At 43.4% G+C, this 25,899-nt stretch overlaps 1 protein-coding gene across 2 annotated transcripts; it reads left to right on the forward strand.

Annotated features, from left to right (window-relative positions):
- Positions 1-20,961: 20,961 nt before the first annotated feature.
- Positions 20,962-22,840, forward strand: her9 (hairy-related 9). Of its 2 annotated transcripts, none has more exons than XM_068333294.1 (4): positions 20,962-21,303; positions 21,457-21,552; positions 21,654-21,741; positions 21,868-22,840. In XM_068333294.1, exons 1-4 carry the CDS (start codon positions 21,196-21,198, stop codon positions 22,434-22,436), a joined length of 861 nt encoding a protein of 286 aa, XP_068189395.1. In that variant the 5' UTR covers positions 20,962-21,195; the 3' UTR covers positions 22,437-22,840. The 2 variants fall into 2 exon arrangements, with proteins under 2 accessions (XP_068189395.1, XP_068189405.1); XM_068333304.1 differs by having other exon boundaries at positions 21,871-22,840.
- Positions 22,841-25,899: the final 3,059 nt, after the last annotated feature.

The following is a 25,899-nucleotide window of genomic DNA, read 5'->3' on the forward strand; positions in this document are numbered from 1 at the left end:
AACCCTAAACCAAACCCTAACCCTAACCCTAACCCTAATCTTAACTGTTGACCCTAACCCCTAACCCTAACCCTAAACCTAACCCTAACCCTAACTGTTGACCCTAACCCTAACCCTAACCCTAACCCTAACCCTAATCCTAGCCCTAACCCTTACCCTAACTGTTGACCCTAACCCTAACCCTAACCCTAACTGTTGACCCTAACCCTAACCCTAACCCTAACCCTAACCCTAACCCTAACTGTTGACCCTAACCCTAACCCTAACCCTAACCCTAACTCTTGACCCTAACCCTAACCCTAACCCTAACCGTAACCCTAACCGTAACCCTAACCCTAACCCTAACCCTAACCCTAACCCTAACCCTAACCCTCACTGTTGACCCTTACCGTAACCCTAACCCTAACCCTAACCCTAACTGTTGACCCTAACCCTAACCCTAACCCTAACCGTAACCCTAACTGTTGACCCTAACCCTAACCCTAACCCTAACCCTACCCCTAACCCTAACCCTCACACTTGACCCTAACCCTAACCCTAACCCTAACCCTAACCTTAACTGTTGACCCAACCCTAACCCTAACTGTAACCCTAACCCTAACCCTAACCCTAACCATAACCCTAACCCTAACTGTTGACCCTAACCCTAACCCTAACCCTAACCCTAATCCTAACCCTAACCCTAACCCTAACCCTAACCCTAACTGTTGACCCTAACCCTAACCCTAACCCTAACCGTAATCCTAACTCTAACCCTAACCCTAACTCTAACCCTAACTGTTGACCCTAACCCTAACCCTAACCCTAACCCTAACCCTAACTGTTGACCCTAACCCTAACCCTAACCCTAACCCTCACTGTTGACCCTAACCCTAACCGTAACCCTAACCCTAACCCTAACCCTAACCCTAACCCTAACCCTAACCCTAACTGTTGACCCTAACCCTAACCCTAACCCTAACCCTAACCGTAACCCTAACCCTAACCCTAAACCTAACCCTAACTGTTGACCCTAACCCTATGTCCTCAAATTTTTTGTGTACCCCCAGGATGGTGTAGAGGTAACATCGATGCCTACCAACCGGAGATTGAGGGTTCAAACCCCAACAGGGCCACATCTCTTTTAAACAGTGTTTTAATCACAATAAACTCAAATTCGTGTCATCCTACAGCCACAACCCAGGGGCTGTAGCTCAACGCTGTAAACCCAACTTTCACAATCAATCAAGCGGGGTTCGGGTCCCGCTCTGGGCATGCCCCATTACCTCCATCATCCCTCCAAAGTATCAGTGGAGTGTTTTTATTGTGGTCCTAGTTTTTTATTATTATTTTATCTCATCCCCCCTTTTTTTTTTAGCTCTTTCCTGCTCCCTTTTCTTTTTATGAGAGTGCTTTTTAAATTTTAACATCCAGTTTATCCCACTCCCCCAGGTTTTCCTGATTTCCCTAACTTTTATCTCCCCTTCCCCTAACAGTTTAGGGTTAGGGTTAGGGTTAGGGTTAGGGTTAGGGTTAGGGTTAGGGTCAACAGTTAGGGTTAGGGTTAGGGTTAGGGTTAGGGTTAGGGTTAGGGTCAACAGTTTGTTAACATGTGAAACTGATTCAGCGTAACATAATCTGAATTATCTATTATTTGCATTTACACTACGTTTTAGACCACAATCCAGATTAAAAGTAAGTCGAACTGAACAAATGTAGTGAAGAAGTGAGAGTCTCATATGTTTTATTGCCAGGCTGAATATTTCCCTCCTCTCATCTGGTGGTTAATGATCTGCTTGTGAGAGCTCGCTGTGTGACAGCGGTGCAGGGCACTGTGGTGCTAATGAGAGAAGAGGACGGCCAGGCCTCTCCTACCACACATACATCCCTTTGTCTCCCCCTCTGCCCCCCATCATTAGCTTAATGTGTCCCTCTCCCTCAACTAAAGAGAGCGCTGCCAGTTTAGCAGTGGGTTCACAGATGCAAATCACTGCCCAGTGTTAATGGAGGCAAATGAAAATTGATTGATTCTCATTCGTAGACCCTTTTTGGATGCCTGTTCTCCCACCATGTTTTCTTCATATACAGACCTGGTCTCCTCCACATCTACAGCTCTAACATATTGCAATTTAGCCTTCATTGTTACACACAAGGGGATGACACAAAAGCTAGCCTAGGAGCACATGGCCCTGAAACCTTTGCTTATATGAGATGTGTATGTCTGCTCTTTGACACAGACCACAGCCTGGGGCGTGGCCTTGTTAAACAGTCAAAAGGAAGAGTTCAAACTTGTGATTTTCTTTCACTGGCAAAAGAACGCTGAGCACCTATCTTGAGTTATGTTCCCTTGTAAACTAAAGAGTGGATTGTATGCAACCGCACAACTAATTCATTAAGTAGCGGACACTGGACTGAATGTCCAAGATAGGCCTGGTTGTTATTGATCTTCACTGAGATTTTTGCAATTTAAGTATTGATTTCAAACAGTTTGATTGTGCATGATGAACTAATCAGTCTTGGCATGACTGAACCATCAAGCAGTAAAGGTTGAACTAGACAAGTGAGGGTTGAAACAATTGAGAGGTTAGGTAGAGGTGCTCAAATCCAAGGTGCTACCCTTGTGAGAACTGCAGGATGCAGCATCTTTGATGCCAGATGCACATTAGATACTACAGTTCTTGATAAAATAGCCTCTGCTGATCTGATTTGGCCTTGCAGACACGTGATGGTATCCATCAACACCTTTCAATATAGCAGCGTAATGAGCTGTGATGGATGGAAATACCACATGTAGAAAAGAACACTCAGCTCCACTAGTTCTTCCTGTTCTGCAGAGCCTGTCCAGCCTGTTTGTTTACCAATCAATTGATCACCCCCTGGTCTCCTTTTGTGATCAGACAGGCCTCCTCTGCTCCTTTTCCTTTCTCATCCCTCTTGTACGCCAAGAAGGAAGAAATGGAGGGCTAGTGAAACATTAACCAGACGGAAGAGAAGTGGCAGTGATGAAATGGACCTGGAGGGATGATGCTGTTGTAATCTACCAAAGGAACAATTGTTCCTGAGGCTGTAAACCACTAACCAGGGTCAGCTGAGGGGTCACAGTGGACTTTCATTCAGGCTTTATCTTTTGGATGAGACTGGGGCTCATTATGAAGATATACAAGACCACATAGGACAAATATGTGACCTTGAAATAAAAAGAAACTGCATAGGTTTTTATACCTTTTCTGGGTAGGAAAGCTTTAAGGAAGTCCTTCAGGAGAGTTGAGTTCACATGACAGGATATTTAGCTGCAACAATCGATGTGTATCTGGTTAAATTTATGGAAAGCTGGGAAAAATGCACACATGATGTTTATCTCACCGAGTGAAAAAACATCACGACCTCCCAGGAAGCGCTGCTCACAAAAACACTGAACCACATTGTCTTGCTTTGGCTGATGACAGATAGCTTTACATCATTCCACAGACCATACCGTGAGACCACAATGCCCATCAATTTAACAAGCAAAAATGTTCAAAAATACCTCCCCATCCCTCTAAATAACACCACCAACACACACCCACACACTCCCCTGCCCTGCTCCAAAATTCACACGTACACAATCACACAAAAACCAACACGTTTCAGAATTTCAAACCAATCAAACCCAATAAAACTAACAAAGCTGGGCAAGTTTTTTGAGTAGGGTATGAAAGAAAATGAGAGAAGGCCCTACAATGAAAGCCAGTGAAAGGAGGGCCATTTGCTAAGCTATCATTCATGAGGCATGGGTCCCATGCCTGTACAAGCTTGCTCCCAGCTCTACACACTTGTTGCCATTGTGACACACTGGCAGAGAGAAGCCTCTGTAGTCCCGGGGATCAATTCAACCCTGACACCACACTAAACCAGGGTGCCATTTGTTCAGAGGAACCCCCTGAAACCCCTCTCCCCATCTGTCAGGGGGCCTCCAAGGGACTTTGTGTCCATGTGTGTGTGTGAATGTGAGTGGGTGGGCAAGGGGGAGTGAGAGAGGAGGTTAATCAAGATTTGGATGTGGATGGGAGTGGTAGGAGGGCTGGTATGAAGAAGAAGTGTTTGCGTGTGTGTGCGTGTGAGAGAGTGAATGTGTGGTAGGGCCGCACGGTCATTATGCTGATTTTCCTATTCCTTTCAAGACATTAGAAGAATACTTTCTTTTACATTCCTTTATCCTTTAGCCGGGCAGTGTTCTACCACCTTGCTGCCCACTTTTATGCTACGGCAAGGGTGGCCATAGGGACGGAAATCTGGGAATCAAGTCAATTATGGATGGTGGCTTGCAGATAAGATTCAAAGAAAGACAGCATGGAACAGGGAGAGGGAGCAAAACTGCTGCTTTTTAATCATTTAGTTGAATCCAGGAGGATAACAGCAGCAAGCCTTTCCTGACCGAGCTGCCTGTTTTATCCGATCAGATGTGACGGTACTAACTAGATCTGTTCTCACGCAGCCTTCCCTCTTGAGAGCCAAATAAACTTGATTCTTCTTTTTAAACCACAGGACTTCCTGCAATAGCTTAACATCCCTGCACACCTGCAAATTCTAAACCACCAGCTTTGTTTTCTATTTGTGTTCCTGCCATTGATGATGCAGAAAAGACCTGACAACCATTTGTTCTTTTTCTCAATTAAAAAAAAAAAACGAGAGTCCCTTTCAAACGCTTCCGTGCAGCAAGCCGCCTGAAAGCACAACTCCTGTTAAGTTCACACATCCGTGGCCCTAAAAACCAACGGCACACTGTGTCCTGCTGACCGCAGTGTTCGATTGGGGTCCGTGTTGGTTCTAGCTCACAATGGGGCAAGTGCTGACCTCTGGCCTTGGAACTGACCCCCTCTCTTCCAGGGGTGAGGTGCTGAGACAGATGTGGGTAAACTTCCCCATGTGAACAAGAGAGAGGGGCCCACTTGTTAAAGGACTCTACATTCTCCCTCGTCTTAGAGTAAGTAAAGCTCAAAGTGGAGGGTGGGTCTAATTGGAAAATGTCTGCATATGGGTTTCCAATGGCAGTAGATGAGCTGAAGATTACAATATATATTGGAGAGGAAACGGAAAACCCATGAAAAGGTTTTGCTTCGTACATTCTCCTAATTGTCTGTGTAAAGTTGTAATGAGCACCATTTTGAACTCGGTGCAACTAATTACTCAACCTTAATTGAATGAAACACAGAGTCTCAGAAACACAGAGTCTCAGATTCACTTGGATAATCCAGTAATCTTTCAATGTCCGTCTAAATATCATTACATATTATTGCTAAAAAATGATTCCATTGACTTGTAATATCTGGTAATAACCCATGGTTATGCGTTATTACTTAAACATATATGTTTATCATCATGTGCTAGGGGCGGCAGTGGCTCAGCAGTGGAGCGGTAGAGCGGGTCGTCCAATGTTCCAAGATTGGCGGATCAATTCCCGCTCCTGACCAAAAACACCCTGAGTGTGATCTGACAGTGGGAGGTGTCAGCTCACACTCCGGAGCACTGCTGAGGTGCCGTTGAGCAAGGCGCAGTCCTCTCTTACAAGTTGCTCATTTGGGTGCACCAAGCAGGAGCTGCCCACCACTCTACCTCCCACTGTATGCGTACAGTGGGAGGTAGTGCGTACAGTGTGTTTGTGTGTTCAGGGCCTTTACACACTAATATACTGTATATGCATGCTATTTGACTAACTAGAGTGTGCCCCTAATTTCCCTTCGGGAATTAATCAAGTATATAAAGTTGAAAAATATGAGTGGAACAAAAGTACATTTTCCCATGCAGTTCCACCATATCACCAGCAGATGGCACTCCTTCACTCCTTCATCTCAGCGTTTGAATGAGCCAACAACAACATCAGAAACAACAACACCCGTCATCTAAAATACACAAAGAACAGAGTAATAGTGTTCACTACATCTCATTTGGTAAGTAAAATGGTACAAAATATCTTCTATTATTGTTCTGCTTCTGCATGTTTTTCAAAATAAAAACAGTTATGGAACATTTCACTGACTGCAGATAGAAAACCCAAAAAGGTATGAGGGGTCAACATTTATCCTGTTTCTATTTCATTACTTTATTTTGCACAGATCACATGACAGTATCATAGCTCTAATTTACCTACATTATTCAATAAGAATAAAAAACTGTGCAGAGAAAACAAAACAATAAAATATGATGGTCTTATGGGCTTTAATGTATCATTGTACATGAAAATAATCACATAGTATTACTGCTAACAACACTAGTAACAGACTTTTTATATGAATAAACATATTTAGATTGTTTTACTATGAACACAGTCACTGGGTTTCCAGTGACTAGCTTGTGGAATTGTAACTTTATTCTGATTTCTAAAAGCAAGGATTCTCACTTTATTAACAAAAGATGCAAATAAACTTTTCTATATTTGGTTGCTGTGGTAACTGCTGGTTTTGTTAACACATCGGGGACATATCAAGACAGGCTTCTACTGGCTCCTCTCTACCGGTCTCTTGTGAACCTAATAATTAAAAGCATCATCAGGCTTGGATACCAGTGGAGGGACAAAAGCTGAGAAAGCTAATAACCAGCCATTTAAATCACCCCAATGGGGCAGCCTGCTTGAATCCAGTGGGGACCTTTTCTTCAGCCTTGCAGACACAGTCCAAAAATGTAAGGGGTGTCTGCCCAGAGAAGAACTCTCCCAGTGTGTTAGTGGGAGGACAAGAATCATGAGTGTCCTAAGGGTGAACTTTTCATTTTTTCCGTGGGTGAGGAGTCATAAATGCCTTGTTCCCATTGTGTGGGAACTCATCTTGGACATTGTCCCTGTGGTTTTGCACACCAGTAGCCAATAAGTGAAACATGGTCTCCTATTGAGCAGCAGTCTAGCATTCCTGACATTTCCAGTCGTCCGTCTGGCATGAGGTTGGAAGAGACGCTGTCAAGCCGAGAAACCTTGTTTTGGTCACTTTTACTGGTGAGGAGGCTTTGAATGTCTCCTGAGTGGAATGCAATAGTCTGGCATTTTCAAAATTCTCTTTTTCACCAAATGCAAAGAACAAAGCAGGATACAACCTGAGGGTCAACTGCATATTGATGATATGACCAGACTGAGAAACTGACATGACTTTCTGCTTTTGCCTAAGTGTTATGTAGTCTCACATTTCCAACATTGTGTGAAATGGGACATTTTCAGCACTGAGTGAACTCACGGGTTCCTAGTGTTTCAAATTATGGTGTATAATTTAACAAATCACTCACCTAAGCAGATTCAGAAGTATTAGAATGACATGATGTTTCTTGAAAATGTAAAAGTCAAGAGAAAAGGATCTCAGCGTGAGGTTGTTGAAACATAATTCTAGATTTATTTCTTGTTGAACAGTCAACTCGATGATAAGTTCACCGAAAATCTTGAGATCCAGAGCTCCAGGAAACCAGTTCTCTGACTTTACACAAATCAGCTCATTATCAGTAAAGCTGCTGCGGGAAAACTTAGAAAGCTCTCGAATGATTTCTACTAGACATTTGAGTTCGAGGCAGATTTCCTATCCAAAGCTGCACCTCACTTTCTAATATCTTCCATCGCTGGGGTTCCTTCCTGCCTCTGCTGCTTCAGCTCCGCTTTTAATGAGACAGAGAGGGTGCAGCCGGCTCTGTCAGGGTCAGCCATGAATTACAGTGAATGAAAAAAGTGAATTCCTGGAGGGCAGGAGACGGGCCTGGCGCTCGGCCCTGTAGCCCCAAGAAGGCATCTACCTAATCAACAGTCCAGTGGGAGTCCTCGTTTCATTATTAACTCAATAGTAGTTCTAAAGAAATGCAACCAGGGGCTTTCTATCTTAATGCAGTTACAAGTTGGGGAAGGATAACTTTCACATTGGCACCATTTTATCTCAGCATTCCTAATGGGAATACTTTTGTCCTCTATAAGTAGTTTGTGTGCATCTTATCTTATTCGTAAATTTTGTCTGTAGCATATGAAATAAATTAAACATGCTTTATTATTATGCAAATAGGTTCTTATTTTGAAGATAATTTCCAGGGTGACCTCACACAAAGAAATTATAAAATTAATTTAAGCTCCAAAAATAGCAAAAAAATAAAATAAAATCAATTGAAACATCAAATAAAAGTCACCAACAGGAACTCAGGAAACTGAACACCTTCAGTCCCTGTTTAGCTAAAAGATTAATGTTCAAAAAGGATTCACAAAGGTCCTGGTCTCACTTCTTCTTCTTTTCCTTTCGGCTTTTCCCTTCAGGGGTCGCCACAGCGAATCAGTTGCCTCCATCTAGCCCTGTCTTCTGCATCCTCTTCTCTCACACCAACTACCTTCATGTCCTCTTTCACTACATCCATAAACCTCCTCTTTGGTCTTCCTCTAGGTCTCCTGCCTGGCAGTTCAAAACTCAGCATCCTTCTACCAATATATTCACCATCTCTCCTCTGGACATGTCCAAACCATCTCAGTCTGGCCTCTCTGACTTTATCTCCAAGACCTCTAACATGTGCTGTCCCTCTGATGTACTCATTCCTGATCCTATCCTTCCTGGTCACTCCCAGAGAGAACCTCAGCATCTTCATCTCTGCTACCTCCAGCTCTGCCTCCTGTCTTTTCCTCAGTGACACTGTCTCTAGACCAAACAACATCGCTGGTCTCACCACAGTTTTGTACACCTTTCATTTTAGCTGAAAATATTCTACTCATACATCACACCTGACACTTTCCTCCACCCGTTCAATCCTGCCTGGACACGCTTCTTCACCTCTTTTCCACACTCTCCATTGCTGTGAACTGTTGAGCCTAAGTACTTAAAATCCTCCACCTTCTTGATCTCTTCTCCCTGTAACCTCACTCTTCCACTTGGGTTCCTCTCATTCACACACATGTACTCTGTCTTACTGCGGCTAACCTTCATTCCTCTCCTTTCCAGGTCAAACCTCCACCTCTCTAGCTTCTCCTCCACCTCTCCCCTGCTCTCACTACAGATCACAAAGTCATCTGCAAACATCATAGTCCATGGAGATTCCTGTCTAACCTGGTCTGTCAGCCTGTCCATCACCATAGCGAACAAGAAGGGGCTCAGAGCTGATCCCTGATGCAGTCCCACCTCCACCTTGAACTCCTCTGTCACACCTACAGCACACCTCACCACTGTCTTACAGTCCTCATACATGTCCTGCACCGCTCTTACATACTTCTCTGCCACTCCAGACTTCCTCATACAATACCACAGTTCCTCTCTGGGCACCCTGTCATAAGCTTTCTCCAACGCCTTGGAAACGTAATGTTGTTCAGGTGACTTTTTTTGACAGGAGAATGAAGAACGATTATTAGAATATCAAGTCTCCAAAATGTTAATTGTTTTAGTAGTGCTCTCTTAGAATCTTCTGTCTGTCAAAATGTTTGATCTTATAATTCATTATGTTTTTGTTCAAACCTAATACAACACTTATTCTCAGGCTTTGGCAGCAGTTCTTTTCCCGAACAGGGAAATCTTCTCAATTCTAACAGCAACGATAACTAAACTAAACTTCGATATATTCTGCCGGCGATGGTCCACTGGTGCCAGCATTTACAAAAATGACTTTCTTTTGAGATGCGCCACAGAACTTTAACACAATACATTTACGGGATCCCCTCCCGCTCTCAACAAATCTTCCTCGATGTCAGTAGATGAAGGGAAAGTCGATGAGGAGCGCTAACTCTTACTTGCTGTCATAAAATAAATTGTTAAAGAGAAAACAGCATTTACTCTGTGTAAGTGCAGCCTGGGGCCCAGAATTTTACCACTCCAGATTTTAAGTCTCGTTACTGAGAGATTATTAGGCTTAATCTAGTAAAGAGGAGTGTGAAGCTGCGATCGCCCCTAAGGCCTTGGAGAGTCCGCAGGAACAGTAGGGGAATTCATCTGAGTCGGCCATATGTCGCCTCCCTTGTGCACGCTCTCTGGGGGGTGGGGGGTGGCTAATTCTTAAGTGAAGCCCATTCACACATCACCTGAGGCACTTCGCTGGCAGGTAATACTTCTGCTTGTGGTCACAGCGGTTCCACGTGGGATGCTGTTGATGGAGCACTGGGTCACCTGCGGTGTGGAGGGGGGTGAGCTTTGCCTCAGGGCGGGTGATGCCTGATAGCAGTAGAGCTGTGAGGTGCTGAGGGACGCCATCGCAGGAGTCTTTTGATTTGGCTGCAGGTGGAAAGAGCTTTGTCAGCAGGTCACTTCTTTTCTCACCCTGCTTAAGGGGTGAGCCTGGAGAGTCAAGCTAATGCTAATTGTCCCTGATGTGGTGGTGTCTGGCTGGGATTTACCAATCAGGATGAGCGGTCCATTATCCACCTCCATCATGTTCACCAGAAGCAACCCAGACTCTATTAGCTGATGAAACAAAAGCTCAAATTTCAGAGACAATTATGATATACAGTAAAGCCTGATTCAAAATCTCCAACCAGGTGCTGACTTGACATACATAGTTTATATTTTACTGGATGTCATGCCCAGGACCCAGGGGTTGACCCTCCGAGGTATTTTCTTTACCTGGAACATACCCAGGACCTGAGGGAGGAGCAAGCCTGAGGGCCACAGCTGCCTTTTTTACCCGTTGAATAAACCCGTGATGTGCTCCCTACTGTTTCACAATCCTCAATGTAATCTTTGAAGGTTGACTCGCAATTCAATTGCCTCGACTTGGATGAATGAAAATCTATACCTACATCCTACATGCAAGCAAACCTTCCAAGCAAATGAATGATAAAGGCACTGGGGGGGAAAAATCCCCTTGCTCTCTCTGTTTTCACAGATCCAGCAGTATAATTAGAATGAAGGAGAAGTTTGTTTAAAAGTTTAAACAAAAACATAGTTTTCTGATCATGACAAATGTAATTTTCCTGTGTGTGTCTACATGCATTGGTACGCCAGGCCAACCGTGTACTAATCTTTAATGTTAATAGTGAGGTGGCATATTTAGAAAGAGCATAAGAGCTATGAATGAGTGGCTGACATTTCTGACCACATGACCTCTATAAAATGTAAATTTTGTCAATCTGATCCAGAGGAATTGTTGTCATGTTTCCTTTTGTTCAGTCATACAGTGAAGGTGAAGCAAGGTGGGGTATCAAAAAGAAAAGGGAGCTGAAACTTTACCCAACAATAATAATATCTTGGTAAAGACAAAGAATCTGTTCAGCTGTCAGACGTCATTTCTCACAGTTTTTAAATTGTTTTTTAATGGAAACTATTAGTTATAAGGACTGAATGAGTCCAGGTTCATTCAGCAGCGTAGTGGGGTTGACATATCCAAACAGCATCATGTGAAACTTTAAAAAATCCAGTGCTACATAACAAGGTTACATTCCACTGATGAGACCGTTGTTGGGACGCTCCGATGTCAAAGAGCGACGCGGGTCCCTGGATGTGGTCTGTTTGACCGGAGCCACATGACTGAGGAGACTTGCTGTTCCTTCAGTGGAAACCTTTTGTTTCTCTCCAGAGCTGGGGCATCTGACCACGGGGGGGCTCCAGACCTCTGGAGTATTACACACTGACAGGCCAGCATACCTCCGCCTTACTCACATAACAACAACTGACAGAGTAAACAGTGATTTGTAGTAAACAATGCCCTCCTCGAGACAAAGGAGTGGCTTGAAGAGACAGGCAGCGCTCAGCAACTGACAGTGAACTGCATAAGGTGTCCGATAGTGGAGAACCCACAGCATCGAAACAAACTGATAAACCATGACTGTGTCTATGCTGTGGAACAGGACTGTTGCAGCTCACACGTCATACACACAAATTTCCCCACATGGGACAATAAAGTATTATTATCTTATCTATCTTATCTTATACCCAGTGGGGCTCATTGCTGTATGCTTTGCTGGCCCTGCTGTGACTCCCTCTTCTGCTCACAGCCAGCAGATCAATGTTTTGGCCCCTGGTCCCCTGTTAGCCCCCAGCCAGCCTCCAGGTGGGCACCGCTAATGAGCCCCAGTCCTGGGCCTCTTCTTCCCATGGATGGAGGAGGCCATTGAGGGGGCAGAGTGGGTCTCCTCGGCTGGGTCACCACCAGGCAGGGGGCAGGGGATGGGACAAGGAAGAGAAAATGCAGGAGCGAAAGCTGAAAATCACACTTTTTCAGCCCTTATTAATGGTGAGTTTGTATATGAGTGTGGGAAGATGGAACTGGAGGTCGGTGAAGGGAAAAAGCTTGTGCCACATGGTGCATTATGGGACAGAAGTTCATTTTGTGCTCTTTGATCCATGTTTATTGTAATTGACCACACAGTGGTGTGCTTGTTTCCATGCTGGTTGAATAGGCCAGGCGGTAGGTTCTCTATGCCTTTACAGTGCGAGGTATTCCAGAGTAAACAACCATCATCTGCGATCTGATGCACGTGAAAGAGAGCGCAGTGACTAATGGGTGTGTTTGTCTGATGCTGCCAGCCTCTGCTTTTGTTTCCCAGGCTTTTGATGTGATTGATACATGATGTTGTCAGAGACACAAATCGTCTCCTCCGCTATTATACGTTTGGCCCAAAATAAAAGTTAAAGGGAGGGAATGCACCGTGAAGTGTGTGAATCTCCACATCAGAGGGGAAAGGAAGGGTGGAGGCTGTTGGGATTTAGAGGGGGCTTTGATGATGGGATGATCATCAAGGTGACCACAAACATGGATGTGCTGTAAACCTTTGGCCCTTATTTCAACCATTGTATGATGCACTGGTCACTCTTGTATTCAGAGGATTTCAGCTCTGGCTCATACAGACAGTAGTTGTCTTTGTCATTTAATGTAGGGATAAAAGAATCCCAGAAACGTGTTGTGCAACTCCAAGTCCTTTGCTTTACCTGGCACTCTGCATCAGAGCTCAGATGTCGGTTCAGTTTAAAGATTTTTAACGTACATTCTAGACCAGCTGTAGACCTTTAAGGACATAAGAGTTTTAGAAATTTAAAAGTTCAAACACATAATTTGTGAGAAAGACAATTATCCTCCAATCGCTGCTGAAATTAAAACGTTTCAGCTTCATTTTCTGTCATTGTGCAAAAGAAATAACACTGATAATAAAAATTTAAGTTACTGTATTACAAATATGACATAAAACAATAAAATATGTTAATGTTAATAAAATAGTGATATTAGTTCAGTATTAGTCTGTCCTCAGGCAGGAAAAGGCTTTAAAATAAATTTAAGTACTTTAAAATGTCTTCTGCTGGAGATGTAGCTCAGGGGTAGGATGAATGCTTCTCATCTATGCTGCCCCGAGTTCAGTCCCCGACATCTGCAGCCCTTTGGCAACACAAGCCAGCTGGATAAATGCAAAGGGTTGCACCATCTGGCATAAAAAAGAACTTTGCCAACAAATATGAGCAGTCATCTAAAATGGAAGAAGGATGACACGCTGTGGTGAATCCTAACAGGACAATTCGAAAGGACGTTTTACTTTAAAATGTCTTCTGAAAGTGGTATGAGAAACAAAGACTGAATGAAAGTGGGGAACGTTTTGGTTGAACATCCAGCTGCGGGGTTATTCACTATTTGAAGTTTGTTTTGGTTGTAGTGATGGTAGCAATACTACATTGTGTACAATGTATACAATATATAATGATTCCTACCTTTATCATTAGGAGCCATCGTTATCTTATTTCCAAAAGGAAACTTGGAAAGGTTTTCCTGGCAACTAGTTAGCTTTCGGTTTGGAGACTTTAAGAGCATGTTCTAACGCACATACAAATGTACATACGCACTTCCTCTGTCCGTTTCATGGTAAAAGACAGCTGTTTCATTTGAGTTTAAACGATGAGACCACCTACTTCATCAGAGACAAAGACGGACGTTGGCCTCTGAAGCAGCGATACGTCCCCATTGGTTGCGTTCCCTTTAAAGAAAGGCCGTCATACGTAAGGATCATCTAAACACAGATGAACGCATGGATCCAGACGGTAGCCTCTCCCTTTCTGCATCTCAGGTCATAAGCTCAAGAATAGGCAAAGTTTAAGTCCTTTTGGGTCTCTAAGTTCTCTTTTGGGTGTAAAAAGAGCTGGTTTCTCACCGAGTTACCATTTTTTTTCATGTGTTAGATCTCCTGCGGTGCTGGTCAGTCAAAGTGGAAAACCCTTGCTTCATGGTTTCACACCAACGCCATAAAGAAACCTTTGTCGCCAATGAGAGGGGTCATCTCTCTTCTCCACCGGCCAATAAACGTTCACATTCTCCACCTTTCTTATGATTTTGTTTAGCTCACGGGCCCAAACAAAAGTCCAGCGACTTGAATTATTCACAGAGACTTGAATAAAGGATTAATTTGCATCGATTTTGCTTCTCCACAAAAGGAGTCATTTTTGTCCAGACAAACTAGAGAGCAAAGCATTTCTTCAACCAACAAAATGAACAAAAAGATCAATAGCGACTATTAGTATGGCTATCAAGGAGAAAAATCTCAATATTGTCACTTTGTTCATTCGTTTGAGAGATTTTCCACTTTGTCTGCAAGCGTAGTTGACTCCACTTTTGCGTGTAATTTACGTGCTCGAGAACATCAGTCTGAATTTAAATAACTGGGCCTGCGACAGTTTGGAGAGGTTCCTTATAAATCACAAGTGTGTTAATGCAGTGACAAATGGCTTGTCTGTTTGACTCATTCAGATAAATTCACCACAGCCTGTGAAAAATCTTGTTCTCTTTTTACATCTGTTTGATTTGGCCAGAATGAATTAAACACAAGTTGAATTTAGAGAAAAAAGAAGACAATTTTCTGCCTTATTTTTCTGTTTGTATATTGATTATTTTTAACCACTCTGGTATTTGCTTTGAATTAAGCGCAATAAATATTCTTTAAAAACACTTTAGATACAGATTTTGCTATATTTTAGCAAACCATAAAATGGAGTATAGTTAACATAATCACAGTTATTTGTGTGAGTATTACATTAAGGAAAAGCTTTTTTTTGTCCTGTAGTTGTAATAATTTAAAAACAAAATGCATTTCGCTCCTTGATACCTTTACCAATATCCAATAATATATCCAACATATTTACTTTATGTTACAAATTGTAAAATGTTTAGCATCACACCTAACATTACCAAAATTAATGTAAACATTACCAAACGTTGACTGAAGATTAACAGAAAATTAAGCATCTTTTTGTGACACTATTTAAAATTTTCTTTGCCCTCCTCATTTGATCCTTTGTCTTTGTCCCCCCCGCGCTTTAAATCAAGGAACTTGTATGCAGGAGGATGAGGGGGTTGCCAGTCCCATGGAGCGCAACCTTGTTCTAGAGGGCTATATCTGTCATAGCACATTCCTGTGTGGAACCATGATATGAATGAAGGGCTGTGGTGTGCCCAAGCTGCAAGTGTGGAGCTCAAAGGGCTTGTGAAATGCTGTAATGTAATTATGTGGACAGTCTCTCAGATCCATTAGTTTGAATTGGTTCTACAGGCCCCATTCAGTTAGTGGGCTGCCATGTCTTTTCTCACAGGCGGCTCTGAAGTCATCTGAAAGGACCTCCTCTGTACTCATTGTGCTCATTGTCTTTGTAAGCCTGTTATTAGTGAGGGAGTCAAGTTACGACACACCACTGATGAGAACTTCAGAGATTTTACAGTTACATGAGAGGGGGGTGGGTGGGTACATTTTAACTGGACATCTGTGGTTATTAATCGTATCAGTCCCCAAAAAACAATCATTGATTTCTTTGTGTGATCACCGATTTGATAAACTTTTAACGTATCCTTCAATGACTCCTATTGCTAAGTCTTCCTTATCAAGGAAAACACAGTTAAATCAAATAGTCTAATTGTGTATTTATGTCTAAATGCCTCCCACACTGTTTGTGATCATCATAATTATCTTCATGCCTGTGGCCAGTTTGTTCAAGTAGGATCAGAAACCTTCAAAATCACCAAATTAAAAGGCCAGAAATAAATAGATCCTCGTTGTAACAAAGTTCTTGTTGAGAGCATTTCTTTCCAAAACGCTAATGATAATTTCTTTTTTTTTTTTATCCAAATAGAACGACAGTGATACCTTGAAAAAGCAAAACAATAAAACTCCATTTAATTCGCTTAAAACGTTTTTAACAACTTGTCCGTGAAAACCCTGCTCTGGTCCCGGTGTCGAGATAAAAGTGGAGATTGCATTAGCCTTGTAGTTTACTCAACGTGCCTCGAACATTTATCTGCGGACCAAATTAAAGGTTCCAGCAATTTCCAAAATTTGATTTAGAGCTTTGTGTCCACCTAATCTCTGGCATTCAGACAGACACCAGTGGAAATGTCCAAATGCGTCACTGCACAACTTTAAAGGCCTTTCCCATGTATAGCAGCCTAGTGACCCATTCTAAATAACCTATATCATTGGGGAACTGTGGTGTATAAAGGAGTCCATTGGGACCTCTGCTGAAAGGGTTTTTTTGGGTGGAAGCCTGGATGAAAAGTGCAAGACGGAGGATAAAGAAAAAGTATAGGAGATGTCAGGACGCCTTTGGAAGGAAAACAAACTGCAGAGACCAGTGTGAGTTGACTTAATCTGATTAGAATAACCTCATCAACAGCCCACTTAAAAGGGAGAAGAAAGCCCTGAATTGGGGCGAGAAGCAAGAGAAAAGGGTCTCTCTCTGTTCAGAAAGCCAAAGAGGCTCCTTGAATGCACCATATTGTACTGGACATGCTGGTCTGCAGATGGCAAAATGACAACAAGCCGGTTGAAAAGTGAGGCAAATATAATTGATCTCAGGCTTTTTTTTTCTGCAGGTATGAAAACAGCCAAGGGAGTAATGAGATTAAGGAAGAATAAAGTGAAAGTCCATGAAAAATACCACTTTCCCCCACATTTGTGGTGCAAACACTTGGCTTTGAAGCCTGAGAATGAATGCAGCCACCTCTAGAATGCCATGAGAAATATTCCCAAATTCATATTAATATATTCAAATTCTGACCTCCTATAAAGCACCCTGCAGTCTTTGGTAATACATCAAACACAAGAATAGTTGAGCAGGAAAATAGCTGTTTTAATACCAGCATTGTTAGGTATTAACAACATTAAGAAATCTGGCCAGTTCTAAATTTAAGAGAACCCTAGCAACAACAAAATATTCAATCCTGGTGGAGGAAAATCCTCTCAGCTCTTTTGGCAATGAATGCAGGGAAAACAACACACATTTTACACAGGTATTTAACCCTGATATTTATTTACTTTAAATAGACCCCCTAATGGATAACCAACCATGTTTTTGTAAATCCCTGCATTTACAGTGAGGTGAACGCCTGAAACCACAGGTGTCCTTTTACTACGACGCTTACATCTGCTGCTGTTGACTTTACTTACTACTACTTACTGCTACTCATCATCATCATGATCATGATCATCATGATCATGATCATCATCATCATCATCATCATCATCATGTCTCTGTGTGCCACCGTGGGTAAAAGAGTTGATAGTTTTCCCAAATGGATCAAAAGTTCCTCACCAATGTTTTAGATTTAGGAATACAGGTACAAAGACCTTAATGATGTGAAAATATGAAACTAAATAAAGTATAGAAACTCCTAATAATTAAAAGCATGGATATCTCTTTTTTCTGTTTCTGTAGTATAAACCTGTAAAGTAAAGAGTACCTTATAAAGGCATGCAATGCTCTAAACAAAATCAGGCTGAATTTAAAAAGATAGCAAGAACCAAGTGTAATAATGTAAATAAAGGTACTATATTCATCTATCTTGAAATTGTTCTCATGTTTGTGGTAAGCTTCTAAATTTCATGCCTTAATAATGACATTTATACACCAATGAGAAGTTTTCACATCTTTAATGACATGTTTTGTTGCTTTTTGCCCCTACAGTTGCCACAGCAAGTGAAACAAAGCCCAGGCCCTCAAACAGCTCAGTGTTGGGGATTCATCAGGGCAAACAAACCTACCAGCACTTGATTGAGGAGTGTGTAAAAAAGGATTGCCCGGCCAACGCCGGCTAATACAGATATAATTGACTCTCCCTCTGCATTCTGCACATGTGTTTGTAGAAGTGCACTGGCTTATTGTACAAGAACAAATGAAGCAGGCGGCAGTCAAAAGGAGCTGCTGAGCCTTCCCAGATCTGGACAACGGACCACTGAATTTTGCCAAATCTGCAAGCTCAGCTTTCCCCTGCTTTTGGGGTCTTTCATCTCCCCCGACATCTCCTCCTGCCGACCCCTACCTCATATAGCTAAGTCAAAAAGCAACTACGGTACTTTTTCCTCTTGTCTTGCAAGTGTTGATCATCTCTTAGAAACAGCAGAGATTTTTGTTCTCAACATTCCTCAAGCTAGTGACATCGGCATCGGCTTTAATGATGCTCTAATAGTGGGGACCCTCAAAAAGTTTCTTTTGATTGAAGGAGAATTCCTGCTCTCTTTGTTGTCTGAGCCAGAGATTGAAATGGAGGAATGAAGAAAGGGGAATTATTGGTGGATTGTGTTTGAAAAAGCAAGAGTTATCAGACTTGGTCTGACTTCAGATCAGGTTCAACAGGTGTTTCTCTATCCATACAGAGTTATTAAAGCAAAATCTCATTAACTCCGCTGCTGCAGGGAGCAGTTGTGTAATCTGTGTGGAGCTCTGTAGAATTAGATCTGCATCATTTGGACCGATCCGTAAGCAAATAAAGATGATGTGAGCCAAGCACACACACAGCTGGCCCTTACGATTCAGGATCCTGGGTAAATAAGGGTCCAGCATGCCTGAGCACAGATCGCCAATGGGGGGGACATGAGCCACTGAACAATGACTGACAGACGCTTAAGCAAAATTTTATTACATCTTGCCACTTTCAATAGACGATCAACCAAAAGAGGATCACAGACGTTGGCATCAGTTTTAACACGACACGGACATCTTTAGATGTTTTAATGCTTCTATTGTCGCATTGATTTAACCGGACGTCTGCTGCTCACTCACACACACACACACACACACACTCATGTGTGGCAACTGTTAAATTTAGCTTCTATAAGACTAGCATCGACAGATGTTACGTTGATTAATTTAATAGTTGCATTTTCATACGTCATGTAATGCAAACCACAGAAACTTCATTATAATTGCTGCTATTTAGTTTTATTATTTGTTCAAGGTGGGCATGTAAAACAATCAGAATTACACCAAATTTAAAGTAGATACTACTTTCATATAAAAATTAACATCTGCTTATATTTTGTCATTGTAAGATTGTTTGATTATGATGATGTATGTGATTTGTATCTGATTTAATAGATTAATAGATTATAAGATTCTTATTAGGATGAAGATGTGCCACCTTGTGGTCAACTCAGTGCTAGGAATAAAAAGGAATACTTCGGAATACTAGGAATACTTCTCCATTTCATCTGTGTTCCTTTTACCTTGTTATATGTAACTATAATAACGACATATAAAAATTGTGAGGATATATGAAGTGATATGAATAAATTATTAAACTAATAAAATAATCACTGCTGCCCATTTAATAAACAAAATTTAAATAAACTTCTGTTGCATCACATTTTGTGTGAACGTCGTTTGAATTGTGGCTCCATTCGAACTGTTTAACAATTGTTATAACTTAAGAGAAAAGGTTTAATTTATCAGTAAGACCTCTACTCTGTCAAGTCAGGTTCACGTGTACATTTCTGCCGCTAGATGGCGCTCCTCTCCTTCGCACCCTTTTCAGTTGTATATCTATCAGATGTGAGCTTTTAAATTAATTAATAACACAAATAACATACGCATCATCGATACGCATCAAATAACGACGGAGAAGTGTTGTTGTTTGTTTTTTTTAAAAACTTTCTACCCGAATCTTTCTGTGATCCTCTTGAAATCCTCTTTCAATGATTTTGTGTAACTCCAGGATCATTGACCTACCGCCCGCTGCTGGTAGGGAATTAAACCTGGTGCTCTAAAACATGTAATTAAACCCAACTGCCTTTAGACATTGTGATCTATTCTATTCTATTCTATTCTATTCTATTCTATTCTATTCTATTCTATTCTTTCCAGAATCCAGAGTTCCTAGTTGTGTTTATTATATGATCCTTGGTCTCCTGACAATAATCTTCTAGTTTTGGCACGTGCTCCACGCAGACCGGAGGACACTGCTGGAGTGGCACGCGGACACCCCCCCCTCCCCCCCACTCTGACCGGCTCCCGCGTCAGGATGATTGACAGCGAGCTATCCACACAGCCAATCAGAGTGCCCCCTGCTGTATTTGTGTGAAGTGACCGCACGCCATTGGCTCGGTTCGCGCTACTGCAAACCGCCTCGCGTGCCGGGACAGACGTGTTTCCCTCAGACTTTTAAAAATAGACGGAACGTGTATTTCCGTTGAGGTCTCAAAAAATGTTTTTAAAAAAAAAAAAAAAAATTATTAGTCGGGAACTCCAACTCTGACTTGTTTCCTTCAAGTTTTGAATACATGTACTTTTTTTTTTTTTTTTCTTATCGTCACGTTTTCCTTTCTTCACATCAGATAAAAATAAGCACGAGACCGTATCTTTTAAGCATGAATAACTTGCCCCGGAAGCAATACTTCAAAAACATTCACCAACAATTCATTCAGTCACTCAAATACCTACAGAGTAAATGTACGTTATAAGCAGCAATGTAAACGTGAACAGGATCTACATTCTTCCCACGCGCAACAAAATATTCGACAAAGTTGGAGGCAAACATCTAACACCCCCCCCCCTCCCTCCACCCACACACACACACACACACACACACACACACACCCTTATCGCTTCGCAGCCCTCACAACCCGCTCCGACCGCGGCTGCTCGCTCCACTTTGTCGTTTGTCCCTGCAGGGCCGATTGAGCAGCGCGTGACTGACGGCCCGCGGGGGTGTTGTCCAATCAGCGGTCTACCCCGCGCCCGATGGGTGAGTCCTCGCTGCTATTGGCTGAGGCGAGTGTGGGAAAGAATGCAGAGAGGGATTCACACGAACCGGGAGCACGCGAGCCTTCTATAAGTAGCGGCCGCGCGTGTCGGCACGCAGAACGCGTCGTCCCGACACGCAGGAGGAGCGCGCGCCTCGTTGCTCACATGACAGTTCGGTGAGAGCGAAACGCAAACTGAGCGGACGGGCTGTCATCTGGGGGTCCTCCATCCTGAGCGGTGTGAACGTCTCCTGACTGATTCCAAACGGGATTTAACTTTTTTTTTTTTACCCCCCCGCCACCCCCGGATTTTTACCTGCTTCGGCTCCACGATGCCCGCTGACACCATGGAAAAACAAACGGCATCTCCTATTGCCGGTGCCCCCGCAAACGGGTCACACACACCGGACAAACCCAAAAATGCCAGCGAGCATAGAAAAGTACGTTTGTTTGTTTTAACATATATATTGTTGGTAATATCCGTACAGTTGACACAAGAGTTTATCAAAAGAGAGCGGACGCGACAAAATGTGAAATTTAATTTGTGTGTGTCGAGAGAACGTGTATTTATGTTGGATTCATTCATTTTACAGTCATCCAAACCGATCATGGAAAAACGCAGGAGAGCAAGAATAAACGAAAGTCTCGGGCAGCTCAAGACTCTGATCCTGGATGCACTTAAAAAAGATGTAAGTCCAAATAATCCACTCAAAGATTAAGTCTTCATGTATTGTTTCAAACCCGGACTGTACACTTATTATTATTATTTTTTAAATCTAATGGCTTACAGAGCTCCAGACACTCAAAGTTGGAGAAAGCAGATATCCTTGAAATGACAGTGAAACACTTGAGGAACCTGCAGCGCGTACAGATGAGCGGTAAGTTTATTTTTTAATAACAGCAGTCGAAGAAAGACCTTTGGAAGTTTGTTGAAGATGCAAAAAAAAAAAAAAAAAAAAACATCTACAAATGCGTCCCTAACATCCGCTTCCTGTGTCTCCCAGCAGCGCTCTCTGCAGATGCAACCGTCCTGAGCAAATACAGAGCCGGATTCAACGAGTGCATGAACGAGGTCACACGCTTCCTGTCCACCTCCGAGGGGGTGAACACGGAGGTGAGATCCCGGCTCCTGAACCACCTCTCCAGCTGCATGGGCCAGATGATGTCCCTGAATTACCCGCAGGCCGCGTCCCAGCAGGCGCACCTGGCTCAGCCCCTCCACGTCCAGCTCCCGTCCACGCTTCCAATCAGCGGCGCGGCTAAACTCAGTCCCGAGGCCGTGTCCCCGAAGGTGTTCGGTGGGTTCCAGCTGGTGCCCGCAAGCGACGGACAATTCGCCTTTTTGATCCCGAACCCGGCTTTCGCCTCCGCCACCGCTCCTGTCATCCCCCTTTACGCAAACGCGGGAGTGCCTGTTGCGCTTAACGCCAGTCCGGTGCACGGCAGCTCGGCGCCCTCCGCTGCATCTCCCGTCCACGGTATGACTTCCTTCTCCGGTGGGCCCCCAGCGGTCAGCCCGGTGGGCGTCAGCAGCAGCTCGGAGAGCAGCGAGCCGGTGTGGCGGCCCTGGTAACGAAAGGACGCGGGACGGACGCGCGGTGAAATCAGTTTGCGTGACTTCACCAGGGGGGGGGGGGTCGAACCTGGAACATTTCCGCTGCGGGACGTTAACTGAAACCTCTTAATACCCCCCAGTGGTTGCGATTGTTTCGTTTTATGGAACACGAGCTGCCTTAAATGTTTTCATATCTACTGATTCCAAAATTTGGAGCGGCGATAGAAGCTATAAGATTGAAGATTTATAGGAATTTTGTGTTATGAAGTACTTTTTATCAAAAGGTTTAGTTTTGTACAGAGCTGTTATTGTTTGTTATACCAAAGCTTTGTTTTATATTCTTTGTTGTTTGTGCTGGAAAGAAAAAAAAATGCAGATGGGTGATGGCCCGTTGCTCAAATAAAAAAGATTTCAGAAATCAAGCCGCTTGTCTGCAGGTTGTTCTTGTCATGTTGTTTTTATACATATGGAGTAGAATTCGTCATACATGAATGGATAGAAAACACACTAGGGAACCTCGTTTTCAGTCTGACAAACAGATCAACATTAAAGTGCAATTATACTCCAGGATGAATTCCTTAATTCATCTGCGCAGTTAAGTTTTGCGTGACCATCTTGTCGCCAGTTAAGCGGGATCTCTTTACATCTGACTCACTGAGGAACGCTCCGGGGACAATAGGGGCGGGTTTTTTTTTTGCTCTTGCTATAAAGGTAATTAAAAGTTTGAAAGGGGTCTCATCCTGTATGCAGCGGGAGCATTAAGAAGTCTAAACCCTATTCATGAGCCTGGGAAATGCACTCAGGGGTTAATGTCACTAACAGATTGCCTCAGTGAAAGAAGAATATGGAAGGATCCTCGCTTCCTTTTGTGCATCGATTGTTCGATTCCACTCCCAGTGGGCCTACACCTCAATAAAGGGGAAAACGAGGGAACTTGGTTAGACTTTGTTTGATGGCGGGGGGAACCTGAAGAAGGGGGAAGATGGATGGAAGATGGATAAAACTGAAAAGCGTTCAACTTTATGATATTCTCTCAAAATGCTCAGTCCAAGTATTAAATTAGAAATACTATATAATCTTTTTATATATATTAATTTTCTGTTCATGTCGAACCTCATTCCTCTGCTCATTCCTGCGCGTAAATTTATCCTCCAGCAGTGAGTGGGGTCCGGAACTCAGGGCTGGTTCTCTGTGTCGGCGGCGTGGCGCTGGCCGTGTGTCAGCCACTTGCAGTCAGCAGGCCCCTCTTTTGGGATTAAGTTACAGCCCGTTAAAACCCCTCAACATTTAATACACCACTGACGCGCCGCCGGTGCGCACGGCTGGCACAGGCCGCTCGGTTTTCCTGACAATCTTAGCTCCTCTGACAACCACGAGCACAAAATAAATATACCCAAGGCTTTCTTATGATCAAAACACTTTGTGTGCGCACATTGTACCTCAATGTAAATACAGGGTTCAGTTATTCAATATTCTAACGCAAGATTTTCGTTTAACGAGTAGAATTAAAGTCTTCTGATTTCAATTAGCTGGAGTCTTTCTGAGATTATGTGCCAGTAAGACCGTCACAACGTGTGTTGACATAAAAGTGAAGTTACAAAAAGAACTATCTGGAGATCCGGGGTAGATAATGACCAGGTGTGACTGTCTTAAAAATAATTACTTAGTGTAAATTTTATGAATACAAGTCATTATGTTTCTGTAATGCCATATTTGCGCTGTGAACTTGTACAACACATCCTGTTGTTCGTTTCCCTTCAACAGCAGGACTGTCTTGTTAAGTCCCGTCGTTACATTCTCAGTTTCACTCCGGTGTGCGCCAGTGCCCTCCAGATGACACTGTCAGTAAATGGCACACCGAAACCCCGCTGCCTCTGACACTTAGACAGCGTTCTTCTTCGGGGGACACATTCTGAAACACCAGCTGGCAGTGTGTGTGGGTTCTGCGGTTCTCTCTACAGCCTTCGTGTCTGAGTTAATAGTTCAGAGATGCCTTTGTGGAGCTGAGGTCGTGAGAACCGAGCGATCTAGTCTGCCTGTGGTCGGGCGCTGCGCCAGTCTGTAAATCCCCGTTGGCAGGCAGGGTCGTGGAGCCGCTCCGCGGAGGTGAGGAGGCGAGCGCACACGCGTGGCCGCCAAGAAGCGCGTCTGTTCCGGTGTAAAGGCGAGGGATCAGAGGTTGACTCGGATCCAGGGAAGTTAACTGAGTCCATCCTATTTTTATAACATGTTGCTGCGCCTCAGAGAAGTCTTGTTTCTATCCAGATGTCGGGTGGGTGAATCCCCGACTCTGTCATGTGGATCTGTTCTCTGGATAAATTCGCAACGACAAACAGCATATATGACATGTTGCTTTTAAACCGTGTTTAAAACGAAACGGGCGGGAATCCTTATCTGATGAAAAGGATTCCTATAGAGGGCTGAATGTCCCTCGGGGAATTGCGCCATCACGTCCCCTGGGAGAAGTCGCTATTGAAGAGGGTAGGGGTCGGCAGAGAAGCCGCAAGTTATCATTCTCATTAGCGCCTGAATGGAGGAACGAGCGCACAGAGTTAGCGCCAACCCTTAGAAATCAGATCTCAGCTCTCCCTCCAAAGTCACAATCATCATTGTTGTGGTAGGAAGCAATTCTTCATGAAAGATGTGGGACCATCACCTGAATGTGAGCCGGACTGAATGAGTGTGAACAGACCCCCCCCCCCACACACACACACCCCACCATGCATGGTTAACGCCGACAAGAACTGAAATGACATAAGTAATGAGTCTCTCTCTCTCTCTCTCTCTCTCTCTCTCTCTCTCTCTCTCTCTCTCTCTCTCTCTCTCTCCCCCCTCCCTCTCTTGAAATCTAACTACACCTTTACCCTTTTCACAGGTAAAGATTGAGATTTATAGAATCAGAACCAGCTATGACTCGTTCATACATGATTATTTAGACCTCGATCGAAGCTGTGTCCTTCATTTTGAACACAGAAGACCGTGATCTCTTTCCTGTGCCTAGTTGAAAGTCCCACTCCTCTGACTTGAAGACAATCTATATTTGGTCCTCAATTTGAAGAGATGCCACATGCAGCTACATGACAGAGGGACATGTTCTGCATGCCTTGGCCACAGGTTCTGGTTTGGGGAAGGTGGGAATGGACAGGGAATTATATACATGAAGTGTTTCCTTCTCTGTGTGTGGGTGTGTGTCATGGACACTCCTCTTTGCACCTGTTATTTGGAGAATCAAAGAGCAGATAGATGGGCTGAGAGGGATGTAAAGTGTGAGAATTTCTGTGCAGGTGTTTGTTGTTTATTTTTTTGTTTGTTTGTTTGTTTGTTTGTTTGTTTGTGAAGGACACTGACATTGGTTCTTAACTGTCACCTACTGTTCCTTCCTCCTCTGGCTGCCCCCTCTGTTACTTATGAGGTCAGTATTTCTAGACAGTGACTGTTTCCCCCTGGTGTGGTTTAGAGGTTTTGGGTGTGTGTAGAGGGA

The sequence above is a fragment of the Antennarius striatus genome, chromosome 2 (genome assembly GCF_040054535.1).
Source record: "Antennarius striatus isolate MH-2024 chromosome 2, ASM4005453v1, whole genome shotgun sequence".
Classification (NCBI taxonomy): Eukaryota; Metazoa; Chordata; class Actinopteri; order Lophiiformes; family Antennariidae; genus Antennarius; species Antennarius striatus.

What these genes read in the sequence shown, in the direction of transcription:
- her9 (XM_068333294.1), top strand. Translation starts at nt 21,196, where the DNA reads ATGCCCGCTGACACCATGGAAAAACAAACGGCATCTCCTATTGCCGGT. An exon ending in TGGATGCACTTAAAAAAGAT is followed by an intron (nt 21,553 to 21,653) that starts GTAAGTCCAAAT and finishes AATGGCTTACAG; the next exon opens with AGCTCCAGACACTCAAAGTT. An exon ending in GCAGCGCGTACAGATGAGCG is followed by an intron (nt 21,742 to 21,867) that starts GTAAGTTTATTT and finishes TGTGTCTCCCAG; the next exon opens with CAGCGCTCTCTGCAGATGCA.